At 38.3% G+C, this 13,765-nt stretch overlaps 3 protein-coding genes across 3 annotated transcripts in view; 1 reads left to right on the top strand and 2 right to left on the bottom strand.

The window, feature by feature from the left end:
* Positions 1-4,281: 4,281 nt before the first annotated feature.
* The window catches only part of LOC311292568 (peroxiredoxin-6-like), a 10,715-nt gene continuing 1,231 nt past the window's right edge, over positions 4,282-13,765 (bottom strand). The window contains exons 2-5 of the mRNA XM_084412293.1: positions 6,751-6,907; positions 6,533-6,679; positions 4,672-4,818; positions 4,282-4,578 (exon numbers count right to left, since the gene is read on the bottom strand). Coding sequence (XP_084268419.1) covers positions 4,435-4,578; positions 4,672-4,818; positions 6,533-6,679; positions 6,751-6,907 — 595 coding nt within the window. The 3' untranslated portion in view covers positions 4,282-4,434. The remainder of the gene's footprint in view (positions 4,579-4,671; positions 4,819-6,532; positions 6,680-6,750; positions 6,908-13,765) is intronic.
* Positions 8,241-10,990, top strand: LOC311291429 (uncharacterized protein; the record flags this gene model as incomplete). The annotated part of the gene is made up of 5 exons (XM_084410464.1): positions 8,241-8,455; positions 9,347-9,440; positions 9,708-9,795; positions 9,925-10,095; positions 10,766-10,990. The coding sequence occupies exons 1-5, from the start codon at positions 8,422-8,424 to the stop codon at positions 10,988-10,990; spliced, it is 612 nt and encodes a 203-aa protein (XP_084266590.1). The 5' UTR covers positions 8,241-8,421.
* LOC311292548 (uncharacterized protein) lies at positions 11,288-13,178 on the bottom strand. The gene is made up of 2 exons (XM_084412272.1): positions 13,056-13,178; positions 11,288-12,494 (listed from the first exon to the last, which is right to left on the bottom strand). Exons 1-2 carry the CDS (start codon positions 13,074-13,076, stop codon positions 11,463-11,465), a joined length of 1,053 nt encoding a protein of 350 aa, XP_084268398.1. The 5' UTR covers positions 13,077-13,178; the 3' UTR covers positions 11,288-11,462.

Below are 13,765 nucleotides of genomic sequence, written 5' to 3'. Positions count from 1 at the left end.
AGTTTATTATTCATGTTTTGTGAAGAATTTTGTGAGCTATTTGGTGCAACACCAATATTGTGCAAGTACCTGCTCATGTTTTCTTTTTTTAATTCTGTCCCTTGTTTGTTTAATATCTCAATACATATTCCACAATACAAGCACTTTTAATGGTGCTTTGCACATTGTTTAATTTGTCATATATCTATTGAATGCATTTAAGAATGTTTACATGAAAATGTTTACGAAAATATACCATGTTCAATTTGTATATATCTTTCTTGAATTATTTGCTACCAAAAGATATTCTATAAAAATTCTATAAAAATAGACATTTCTGTATAAGGATTATCCGTGAATAGTACAGAAAATGTACTGTTGATATAAAGAATTTTCCGTTTTAGAGTTCAACTGTCCGTAATTTAACAGAAAATGTTCATTATCTGTTTTTTGGAACAATTTGACGTTAGAAATCCGGACAGCCTAAAAACACACTTGTTTTTCATGGCCTATAATTAAGGTTGGTTTTACTATTTTCCATTGAGTCTGATACTGTTTTGCCACTCCTGGTTCTTTCCATTATATATTTGAGTCTGATACTGCCTTGCCACCTCTGATTTAAAATGTTGAGTTTGATGCTGTTTTACCACTCTTATTTTTCCATTTTATATGTGAGTCTGACACTGCCATCTCTGTTTTACTATTTTATATGTGAGTCTGACACTGCCATCTCTGTTTTACTATTTTATATGTGAGTCTGACACTGCCATCTCTGTTTTACTATTTTATATGTGAGTCTGATACTGTTTTGCTACTCCTGTTTTAAGGTTGCTCTTAGCTTTGTTGCTTATTTGTGTTGTGTTGTTATGCAGGCATTATTTTCTCTTAATTTGGCTGTTCTGTAAAGCATTTTGGTCAGCCAGTGGCTGTTGTAAAATGTGCTATATAAATAAAATTAACATGAACATGAAAATACTTGCATGTAATTACAGCTGTAATTAACTTCTGTAATTGCATTTATAATTAGGCTACACTGTTAACCCGTCCCTTACACCTCAACCCACCCTTAAACCGACCCATACCACCAAACCTGTCCCTAACCTTACCCGTATCCCAGCCCAGTGTTTTACAAGACAATATGAACACAATAAGTACATTGTACTTTTTTATTTTTTTTATTTTTGATGATAGCACATACACATAGTAGTAGTTAAAGACACCTAATATAAAGTGAGACCATAAACTGCAACACAAGAGATAAACTTATTTTAAGTAATGAATCACAAGAAAATCATACTGATGTGCTTTGGTGATTAAACCACATGCTCTCATTACCTGTTACAACAATCTTGTGTTTTGAAACAGTGAATTTAACAACGAACTGTAATAAGAGAATGAGATCAGATTTTGTTAGAATGTTGAACTGTGTTATAAGTGTAATCAAATGTAGTTTTGTACGTAACAGCACCTAAAGCAAATAACGAAAAAGCCCTCAACTTTTATAGACTGCTAAATTGCTTGTTAAGCAACAGCCAATCACAGGGCTATTCCCTCCCCTACTAGTGTGCAGACACACAGATTTGCATCGACATCGGCATCTGGTTTGTTACAGGCTGTCGTTGAAGCGAGATTACGTTTCTGATATGAGTGAAAGATTTAATAGTATAATAGAAAGAATGTGAAACACCCAGCAGCTTCCTGATCAGAGGTCTTCAGAGAATCTTGTAGAAAGGTATTTATTTAGAATATTCTGGAAAATATCTGCAAAGGACCCAATGCACAGCGTGGTTCATATGTGTAAAGTTTCCGTTCTTAACGTGTTTGTTTCTGATTATTTAAACACCGATACTTGTTTCGAAACGACATCAGATGCCATTTACTATAACGATTCTGAACTACTGTTGGCATGTTTCTCTTCCACTGACATTGAGTAGGCCTAACTGAAGTGAGTAATGTTTAAGTAATGCTAATAAGAAAAAAGTCCATGATATTGTCTCAGTATTTGCACATAACTGCATAAAGTGTGTCTGGAGATGACTTCTGGAATCTGCCTTAGGCATAAACGAGGCCTTGCTTCAGCCTTGGAATCGCTTGCATAGGACCCCTCCCCAGGGTTCATACAAGGTGCTTAAAGTGCTTTTGATTTAAAGGGATACTTCACCTCTGGAAAGATTAATGTGTATTTAAAATGGGTCATTTATGTAGTAGAAATGTGAAATAATTTTTGAATTTGGAGCTTTCTAGACTGAGAAAAGCCTGAAAATGTATTTTCGGCTCATGTTGATGAAAGACAACAACTCCCAGAATGCACTTGCTTCGCTGCCCTATGAGGCCACGCCTACCAGTAACAGTTAAACAACTAGGCTAGGCTACGAGTTGACTCGAAACTTAAAAGACGCCGGCCGTTTTATCGTTAGTCTCCGTGATGAGTCTGCCCGGGATTTTGAGATCGCCCAAAATCCTCTTTTTGGATAAAGCAGAAAGCAAAAGCCGAATCCCGGACATTTTGGACCATCTCTACGGCTGGACATGTCCGGGAAAAGGAGGATGTATGGTAACCTCTACTACTCAGCTTTCTCCACAGAGCAAGAGCCTGTTAGCTTAGCTTCCAATAAAAGATGGCTGACACTGCTTGTACATTCTGTGAGTGAGATCCCCCTATGGGCGGGTTGAACACATGCGGGACACCTCCTCCTACTGGCTGTAGTCTCTCGCCTCTGGACAAAAAAAATCCTCTGATGATGCAAAATGACGATTTTTGAGTCATCTGAGGATTTTTTCCAGACAAAAAAATACATAAATCTCTGGTCTCAGGGGGACATGAGGGAGGGAAGCACAGTAATTCGAAAATACTACAGGTTTTCTACTGATACAAAGCTTAAGTACTTAAATTGGATTTTTTTAAATTGAAGTTCTGGAAAACCCTTGAAAACAGACATATTTACGAAGAGGTACTTGAAAAGTGCTTTACTTATTTAAATACAATATATATGATTTTTTATTTTTTTATTTTTTTTAAACACAAATGCAATCTTTCAAGCTAAGTTAACACTGCTGCCCGTCTGATAAACCCCATCAGACCGCTTGAAATACGGCAACATTATAATATAACATATTATTATTATTGAGCAATAATAGCCATTATAAACTTTGTATTTAATATATATTATTAAATATGTTGTAAGTTGTATTTTGGATACCATATATCTGTAATTTATTTTCCTTAAAAAAATCCTAAAGATATTGTTTGATAAGTGCGATCTCTTATTGTAGTCCTTGAAATCCAAAAAAGTAGTGCTTGAAAAGTCCTTGAAAGTCCTTTTTACAGTATCTGTACGAACCCTGCCTCCCGTCCCCCCATTACAGCACCATTTGACAAAGTACATCTAGAACAGGGCTGGGCAAACAACGGTTTTAAATATATGTATTTAAATATTGTATTTGAGTTAGGATGTTTGGTCCAAAATCACTATTTTGATGCAATACAAGCAAAATCCTGTAGTTTGCGCGAACCTGCTTTTATCCTTTATTTTCAGTGTTTTCATTGGTGATTAGATGTAGCCTAGAAGTGATTTGATAATTGTTAATGACTCATTATAAAAATGAGGATCGTTTCTCACTATTCCAAATGTTTGTTTCCAGAACAGTATTATAGACTATAGATTATTATATTTGTATTTATATCCAGTGATATGCACAGCGGTAGAGATAAATAAATAAAAACAGTTTTTTTAACCTACACTAGTAATTAAGTGTCAGTTTTAAAGAAATAAAACGAATCCTTTTGATGCACACAGTGTGCAGCCTTTCCCTGGGATTCTGAAATGTGACGTGTCCTTCCGGCCTCGAGAAAAGGTGTCCTCTCACTTTTCTAATTTTACTTTCATCCCACCTGGACGGGTGTAATCTCTTATGGCCCACCAAAATATTTTTAAATTGGAAGATGGGGAATGTCACATTCATTTTTCTTTAGTAGAGTGTGCTATTTGTTTTCCTTATATGAAAGAAATGCATTTAAATGCAATGCCAACACCACACTTAAGATAATAAAGCCATTGCTAGTCATTAATTGGACTAAAATGTGTGTGTGTGTGTGTGTGTGTGTGTGTGTGTGTGTGTGTATATATTTATATATGTGTGTGTTTTAAAATCTATACTTGAACTATATAGTTGAACTATGCAACTGTGTTAGTTATGAAATACACAATTTGATGTTAGTTGATGAAATACATAGTTTGAATAAATAAAACATTACATTTAAAATGTAAAAATACAAATTAGAATTGTATTGTTCATTTATTTTATTTTTTTTGTGAGTGTAAGTAATATTTAACCTGTAAATTGTGTGTGGAACATGTGAGGACTTTGCCTCTTCCTTTGAGAACAGCACTGGTGTTTTACGAACAGCTGCTCATACACAGCATCACTGAATCCACACATCAGCCGTCTGTACGTTCACTCCTGATGGGGGTTTGGTTGTGGTCTGTAGCGCAGGTACTTCTTCCCGGAGGGCAGGTCTTTGGTGTAAACTCCAGCGGGGAAGAGCGTCACGGCCTCCTGCTCAGGGATGCTGGGCGGCACCATAACACTGTCTCCAGGCTTCAAACAACAGCAGATGAGCGTCACTCATTACACACTGATGACAGGAACAGACATACACACTCCAAACAGACCAGGCTTGACATTTCTCACCCGCCAGTCCACAGGTGTGGCCACACGGTTGCATGCCGTTAACTGCAAAGAGTCAACCACACGCAGAATCTCGTCAAAGTTACGTCCCGTTGATGCAGGATAGAGAATGGACAGCTTCAACTTCTTATCTGGACCAATCACAAATACCTGAACGAAAAATGCACACATTAAGAAATCAATTAGTGCAGTGTGAAGGGTTGATGGCTCTGTCCAAACCAGTGACCCAACCTTTTCAGATATGTTAAACTCTTCTCTTATTCAGTAAACCACCAAGCATGCAGAGCAGGTTGAAATGGCATCATCCCCCTGCACCCTTAGTCGTCCTCGGTTTGAAACTATATATTTAGGCAGACCAAAAATACGGAAGACATGGTTGAAAGTAGCTCTGCTGTTTCCATAGCCATGGGGAGACCCTTGAGGAGCATCATGTTGCATGATTTAGAGAATCTATTCAATATGACGAGAACACAAGTAATCAAGGCCCATCGGTGATTAAATCCGTTCCTAGATGTGATCATGGATGGTCTGGAATGGGCAACAGGAGAAGTTTACAAGATGGTAAGTGGCAGGGACTCTCGGAGACGGCACATTCCCAGAACAAGCCTTCAGATTAGGCCACGAGTACCAATCTTGGAGGAGCAAGAGGGTTTGATTGGTCCCAGGGTGGCCAGTGTCCAGTGAGGAGTGAACGGTGTCCATGGGATCCAGACGGAGTGAGGATGGGATGTAGACATGGTTGGCGGGGCAGTCTGGTGGAGGAGGCTCGGTTAGAGAGCCGTCTGCGATCTCATGGTTCAGGGTCCAGTGTATGGGACTGACAATATTGGATGAAGGCAGTATTGTGTCAGGAGGTTCTTGTGGCTCGGATGTAGAGTCGATATGGGACAGGGCATACACAATTACATTTAATCATTTAGCAGAAGCTTTTATCCAAAACGACTTACAAATGAGGAAAACAATAGAAGCAATCAGACCAACAAGAGAGCAACAGTATACAAGTGCTGTAACAAGTCTCAGTTAGTCATGTCTCATGGGCATGACCACCGATGGAGACATTACAAGAGTCTGTATGCTTTTGGACACCAGACACTGACTGATTGGAAGTGCAGGTTTTATTGAGTCCTTGATTATGGCTGTGATTGTGACCGGTGTCTGTGATCAGAATTTGGGATAGTCGGGCGTGGGCATGACCACCTGTTCCTAACTTTACCCGTATCCCATTTCAATAGCAGCACAAGTGTTTTACAATACAACATGAACAGAGTAAGTACAATGTACCTAACTATTTTTTTTTTATGCAGGCACATAGTAGTTAAAGACAGCAAATGTAAAGTGTGACTTTTTGATTAAGTAAATATTCAGGTTTTTTTTTTTAATTAATTTTTTTTTTCTTGCTGCAAAAATAACAGAATCAACAAACACACAACCAGGTTTACACTCTTTTCAGGCATGTTATGTTAGTCCCAGTAATTGTAGCTACTATTGTTGGCCACAACATTCTCTTTTTATTCGCCATTTTTATTTGAAATTTGGGTCACACGTTAGATTAAGGTCCAATTCTGACTATTAACTAACTATTAACTATGAAGTTGGCTCCTAATTACTCCTAATATAAAATCCTAATTACTGCTTATTAATAGTTAGTACGGTAATGGTTAAGTTTAGGTATTGTTAAGGATGGATAATATGGTCAAGCAGAATAAGGCATTAATATGTGCTTTATAAGTACTAATAAACAGCCAATATCCTAGTTATAAACATAATAAGCAACTAGTTCATAGTGAGTATTGGACCCTAAACTAAAGTGTTACTGAAATTTGCTCTGTTTTTGAAGCTTTCTTCATGTGTGCAGTGCACTTATGCATCGCGCGCTGAGCGGCATCCCGGTCTGATCCTTCTCCTCCGGGTCCAGCATGCCCAGCGTCTCCACCAGATGCCTCCCAGCATCCGCTATGATTGGGAAAGGGAACTCGCTTCCGGACTCCGCGTTATTGTAAGCCAAGATGTCCTGAAATCATCCATGGAGACTCATTAGCAGCAGGTCATTCAGAGAGACACTACAGACTGAAAGAAGCGAACCTTGCTCCAGCCGTGATGGTCTTGGAGGCTGTCGACGGAGAGCGCGATCAGCTTGACGTTGCGTCTGCTGAACTCTGGACTGAGTTGAGCTGCTCTGCCGAGTTCAGTGGTGCAGACAGGAGTGAAGTCTCGAGGATGAGAGAACAGGACGCCCCAGCTGACGAGGAGAAACTCAGGTCACTCAAGGGGAATGACAGAACTGTGGAAGCCCATTACCGCCACAGGAGAATAAAATAAATCATGCTTTGTAAATCATAGATATGAAATTACGACATTGAAAGTATGTATTTAGTATGCAAGTATGTAGTAAAAGTATTTAGTATGTCAAAATTATGAATTGGTATGTCATATTTTTGACTTTCTCATAATTCCTAATTTTAATGTCATGATAATTAGTATGTCATAATTTTGTCTTTTAATGTAATAATTTAGATTCTAATCTCATAATTATGACTTTGTCAGAATTGTGACATAATAAGTAATGATTATGAGATAAAAAGACAAACATACTATCTTATTTTGACTCATGTCAATTATTAGTATTTCATAATTATGACGTTTGTATGCCATAATTTCGTCATACTGTAATTGACTTAGTGTGCCATAACTTTGACTTTTTAATTGCATAATTATGACTTACTAGGCTATGTTCATCTTTTTATTTTTTAATAATAATTGTAACTTACTAATATAATAATAACTTATTAATAATTGACAAATGTCGAATTAATAAGAATGTAATAAATTACTTACAATTTTTATCTCATAATTATTAAGTTTAATGTCTTAATTAAGATTTAGCAAAGCATGATTTTCTTCTGTGGCAGAAGTGTGCATTCATACATATCTGAGTAAGAATCATAAACACATTTTAAGACTTACAGCATTTCTGTGCATTGCATATTTTGGTCATAGACACACAGACACTGTTTCTTCACAAAGAACTGTAGATTATTACAGGAGTTTTCAGTGATGTATAAATGCACTATACTTTGTGTTATAAATGTACATTACATTTTTAAAAGATTATTTTTAAAAATTGTATTGCTTTGGTATTAAATTACAGTAAACTAGTTAACGCTGGTGCTCTCTTCTGACCAACATAATCAATCTCTCCACGTTTATCCTCTTTAATGTCATAGTTACGCTATAGCAAAACCGTATTTGTTGTATTTTCCTTTCGCTACTATAGAAGTTTATCCAACTTTGAGCACTTCTGCTTCTGAGAAGCTGGAAATGTGAAGCAGGTCAATTTCCATTTGCTGAAGACATTTCATCAGTGACTTATGAGTGTTTTGATGTTCAATAAATGAATAACCAACCGAAGATCATTGATTATTAAAATATTCTCTTAATCTCATTAAAACAGAAAGGACTGAAAACATGCAAAGAGAGATAAAAAAGCATTTGTGATTGAGTTTCTATGATCTAGTAACTCTAAGGCTCAATCCCAATTCACCCCTTGGCCCTACCCCTTGGCCCTACCCCTCCGTTTTGCGCGTTCCCGTGAAGGGGTAGGGTTGTCTCGATTCTCTTTAGGTTGGAGGGGTAGGGGTAAGGGGAAGGGCTACATAGCCCTCGAAACGGAGATTTTTCAGAAGCACACTCCGAACGGAGGGCTACGAGAAAGTTCGAGAAAGTTCCCAGAATGCACAGCGAATCACCGGCGAGATGGCTTCACAACCGGCAAAAGAAAGTCACAAATGTAAGTATTTTCTTCATAAAATGTACGATAACCATGGTTGTAATGCTATGGTCGTTGTAGCTGAAGGTCTCCACCTTCGGCTACAACGTAGCCTAATATGGTGATTTTCTTCAAACAATCATAAAAGAGATCGTTAATTCAGCCGCTAGCATGTTGTCTAGGTAGCCAGCGCTACTAATATTATTAGTTATCTGGTAACGTTAATGAAGCTATGTTTTTAATTTTTAATCGGTGGGTTGTTAAAATAGTTTGATGTGTGATTTAAGTTTAATGTAAAGTCCTAGGTTTACATCACTGGCAATAGCAGGAAAAATTGTTCTCACTCGTCAAAGAAGTCAGTCAAAAATCCGTAAACAAGTGCGAGTTTTGATTTCACTTGTTAAACCTTTAAATTGTGTTACCTTAAACGTTTAAACACGAGTTTTATCCATAATTGACAGACCAAACGGTAAGAAAACTGTTTCTCTTTTTTTCTGTGCACGAACTTTTTCAAGCTCAATATTCCGCACCCCAGTGGGCGTAACCATTAAAGAAACAGAATAGAAATTATACATCAGAAAACACAGGAAATATCAGAATTCAAAGAAAGATATATGATACCTTCAGTTAGTGCTTGCAAACACATTAGTATTGTTTGTTTGGAGTGTTGATTTTGCAAGCACTAACTGAAGGTATCATATATCTTTCTTTGAATTCTGATATTTCCTGTGTTTTCTGATGTATAATTTCTGTAATTTAATATTGCAATAATTTGTATATTAGATTGAGCCTAATATACAAATTATTGAAATATTAAATTGGCTCTTACAGTAACCATTATTGTCACAGTATGGAGAAAAGACAAGCACTGGCAACCGTTATTCTCAACAGTGTCTACTTCCAATCATGCAGGGACTCCACAGGAAACCAGACGGATCATCCGTTTCAGAGCAGAAAATGAGAACCGCTTTATGAAGTCTAAAAGTTCTGCAAAACAACTTTGGGAGTAAGTAATTTGATCAGTATGCTTGACTGTATAAAACATATACATATTATTGTTTTAATTCTGTTAAAATTACTCATTCATATCATCTTCTGTTACAATATTACACACACCAGGTCCCACCGTCTGTACATTGACCCGGTGTTGCAGTGTGATTTTAATATTTTATTCATTTCTCTTTTGTCTAGTGATTCCGCGCTATTTCATTTTACCTGTACTACTGTGGTATGTGTGGTAAATGACAATAATATCTTATTTGTTATGATACAGGACATTGATCAAAGAACTTGGCCTGCAGGGACATGTCACTACCCAACAGGTCTCCAAGAAGTGGGAAAATCTGAAAAAAAAAAATAAGGTAAGCAGAGACCAGTGTGGTTCCAGCTTGGTTTATATGGAGGGATTCCAAATGGTCAAGGAAATCCATAAACGTTTAATGTAATCTTTTAAATGTAATGTAGACACTGTTTGTTTATATTCACTTCAGGACCTAAAAACCCCCAGAACAGGATCTGGAACGGATGCTGGCGAGGTAACAGCTGCCACATGGCAGTTTTTTGCGGACATGCACGAGGTGTTGGGTGCCAGGCCTTCAATGGACCCTCCTGTTGTGGTTGCATCTTTTAGTCCTGATGCTGATCCGATAACAATTCTTATGGTAAGGTTAGCTGCAATTGCATTTGTAATTATTTTAACAACACTATGTAGCTTGAAGTGTTATTGCTTATTGATCACTTGATATGAGAATTTTAATGTACAGGGTGGGCCATTTATATGGATACACCGTAATAACATGGGAATGGTTGGTGATATTAAAGTCCTGTTTGTGGCACATTAGTGGCCACCATGGTCACCACCCATCTTGAGGAGTTTGCCCCCTCACATATACTAATGTGCCACAAACAGGACTTTAATATCACCAACCATTCCCATGTTATTACGGTGTATCCATATAAATGGCCCACCCTGTACATCAGGGATAGACAACTCCGGTCCTGGAGGGCCACTGTCCTGCAGAGTTTAGCTTCAGCCCTGATAAAAACTCACCTGGCTGTATCTATTTAGTAATCCTGAAAACACTGATTGCCTTGTTCAGGTGTGTTTAATTAGGGTTGGAGCTAAACTCTGCAGGACAGTGGCCCTCCAGGACCGGAGTTGTCTATCCCTGCTGTACATAGTAATGTGATATTGTTATTAATGATACACCATTACCTTATTTCTTTGGTAGCACTCTATAATAAGGGAATGCTGAACTAATGTTATTCATTGCAGGAATTATTATGAAGTGTTTCCTATAATATTATTTTTTGGGGGGGGGGTTCTCATAGGAGATTGTTGAGCCCAGCAGTCCAGACACCGCCTCAGAGACGGCCAATACCTCTGTAGCCTCTCCTGTTGCAACCCCAAACCCCTCACCAAAAAGGAAGAGGAGGAAGTCTATTGTGGAATTTTTAATAGAGGAAAGTGCTAAGGAGCAAAAGCGGCATGAAGAGTGTGAGGCAAAAATGAATAGGTTCTTAGGTCTGTTTGAAAAACTCATAGATAAAATATAATTAGAATAATATAAATTAAAATGTAATATAAATCTGTGCTGGCTTTGTAATTGTTTTTCCCTTTCATCACACAAGTTCCTGTTAGTGTATCCTGTGTTGTATAGTTCTTTTCTGTTAGTTAACAATAGACACATTTAAATGAATTCACTGTTATTTATATACATTTTCAAAGTATACAAAGTATTTATTTTATATACAATTGTTATATATATATATATATTTATTTATGTATTTATTTATTTATATTTATATTGTAACAAAGTGCAATATTGTCAATAAAAAAGATTGTGTAAATAAATAACATGCAACTATCTGTGCTATTAGTATAAAAATAATTAGTAAAAAACATTGTAAAATCACATATTCACATCCATGAGATGCTATAGCCTAAGCAGCATCAACAACAAACAATACAATGGCAAATAGCCATTTTTCACATAGCTAACAAACTATATACATAGTACAGACATCCTTAAGGGTCTTGTACATGGCCTGAGACCAGGGCAGCCAGTCTGTCCCTTGTAGCATTCCCAGAGCTCTCGTTAACCGCTAGGGGCTCACGGGGTGGTTGGGGTTCAAGGATGTCCAAATCTGCATCTTCATCTGGCTCCAGCAAGTCCTCATTATCTAGACACACATTGTGTAGAAATGCACAGGACGCAATAACCAGAGGTGCAAATGTGGGTTTAACCTCCAAGGCTCTGAAAAGCGTAGACCTCCATCTGGTTTTCATCATCCCAAAAGCTCTTTCGATTATGCTGCGGGCCCTGGCATGATAATAGTTGAAGCGCCCTTGTATTTGCCCATTAACTGGCTCCTTGTAAGGTGTGATTAGGCAGACAGGTGTGTCCAAACAGGGATAGCCACCATCACCCAGAAGGATGTATCCTGTGGAAGGATACTGTCTTGCCCTGTAAAAGCTGCTGTTCTTCATGATGCGTGTATCATGAACTGATCCTGGGTAACCGACAAAGATATCTAGAAACCTGCCATTAGAATCACATATTGCTTGCATATTAAGTGAATAGAATCCTTTGTAATTCAGGTAGTCTAATCTGTACTGTTGAGGAGGTTTAATTCTGACATGGCTGCCATCTATTGCTCCCACAACATTGCTGAATGCAGGGCTTCCTGATAGCTGGACAAATCCTTGACCAACTGCATGAAGCTCTCCTGCCAGTGGGAAAGAAATTGCTCGCTTCAGGTTGGTCATTATATTTTGTGCAACTCTGTGGATGATGCGATGGACTGTAGACTTGGGCACATTGAAAACCCGGGATACAACTGAGTAGGACAGTCCATGAGCCAGCCAGTAAACATAGATCAGGACTTCCAGCTGGTTACCCCAGCCATGGTCCTGTTCCCTCTGTAGGAGCCTCTGCAGACCATGCATGGCTCTTCTGCTGAGGCGAAAGTCCTGCTTCAGCTCAGCCTCTACATTAAACCACAAACGCAGGATGGGCATGTTGTTGTTGAGTCTGCAGTATGGCCTAGGATGACCAGTCTGAAAAAAAGGAATTAAGTTCACGTCATTAGTTTTAAAAGAATGAGCTCTACTAGTTAAAACTGCAGGGAAACTTGCAATTTGGCATCTCAAAATATCAAAACTGATATTGAGAATTGTGAAACCATGATATATATTGTAACTGTGAAGTAAAATTTAATTTTTGGGTCATATTTGCTAGATAGCAGAAAAGGTTCCCACAGTTTTACATACAGTATGAATTTTACATTGTAGCCTGGTCAGAAATAAGTATATAAATGACTGCTATTTTGCACAAGTTTATTTGTAATGGCCAGCAATAGGCCTAACGTTATATGTAACGTTAGTTTCTTCATTCACTGTGATCTGTACCTGCACTGGATGGCCAATTTCACATGTATTTAGTGTATTTTCAAAATACAAAACACTGTGTTTGTATTTAAATAAATTTTTCCCACACAGTATTTTGTATTTTAAATAAATGTATTAATGCCCATCTCTGTTCACGGTATTCCATCTTATCAGACCAGCACACATATCACACAATCTAGCTAGGCATATGTTAATATGTTTGCTACATACCACAGACGCATCCATCAGCATTCGCAGGCGTTGAACATGTCTCCGTTTTCTTGTCCGAGTTGCGGTAGACAAGTGCAGAAAGATGTTTACAGCCCACACGACAGAGACTGTCACAGCGGAGGACGGCATATTGGTATTGTTGTCAGTCGTTGTCATGGAGACATCCTGTAAAAACGCGTCGCTTCCGTAACGTCAGAGCCATCGCCGACGACTGATGACGTATCGGGTGCACGAAGGGTTGTTCCATTTCGTAGGGTAATTTTTCAACCCCTTGGCCATAACACTCTGTTTTAAGGGCCAAGGGGTACACTCGAAAACAAGGGGTAGGGCCAAGGGGTAGGGCCAAGGGGTGAATTGGGATTGAGCCTAAGAGCAGCTGTTTAGTGCATCATTTACGCAAGTTTCTGCTTTGTTCACAGTGAAGCTTCAGCACAACAGGGTCTGATATCACTAAACCCACAACTTAGTCCCAAACCCTTGCCCTAACCTTAGCCTAATTATAACCTCAGCCCTAAAAGCAAGTCTTGACCCTCAAACAGGGGTCTCAGAAAGTGAGGACAGGCCAAAAGGTTCTTCACTTTGTCAGTGTGTGATGAGGACTCGGAGGACAGTATACAGGCAGGGGTTGATAAACAGAGAGATATACAAGCAGACGCGTAGGCAAAGCAGCAGTCGAGGTCATAACAGGAGAAGTATCAGGGCAGGCAGCA

Source organism: Rutilus rutilus (assembly GCF_951802725.1).
Source record: "Rutilus rutilus genome assembly, chromosome: 6".
Taxonomy (NCBI): domain Eukaryota; kingdom Metazoa; phylum Chordata; class Actinopteri; order Cypriniformes; family Leuciscidae; genus Rutilus; species Rutilus rutilus.
The sequence above is the reverse complement of the archived record's forward strand: the minus strand, read 5'-3'. Positions and strand labels throughout refer to the sequence as shown.

Coding starts and splice junctions, on each gene's coding strand:
- LOC311292548 (XM_084412272.1), bottom strand. CDS start 13,076: ATGCTGATGGATGCGTCTGTG. Junction 12,495..13,055: donor TGCTGATGGATGCGTCTGTG/GTATGTAGCAAA, acceptor CCTTTTTTTCAG/ACTGGTCATCCTAGGCCATA.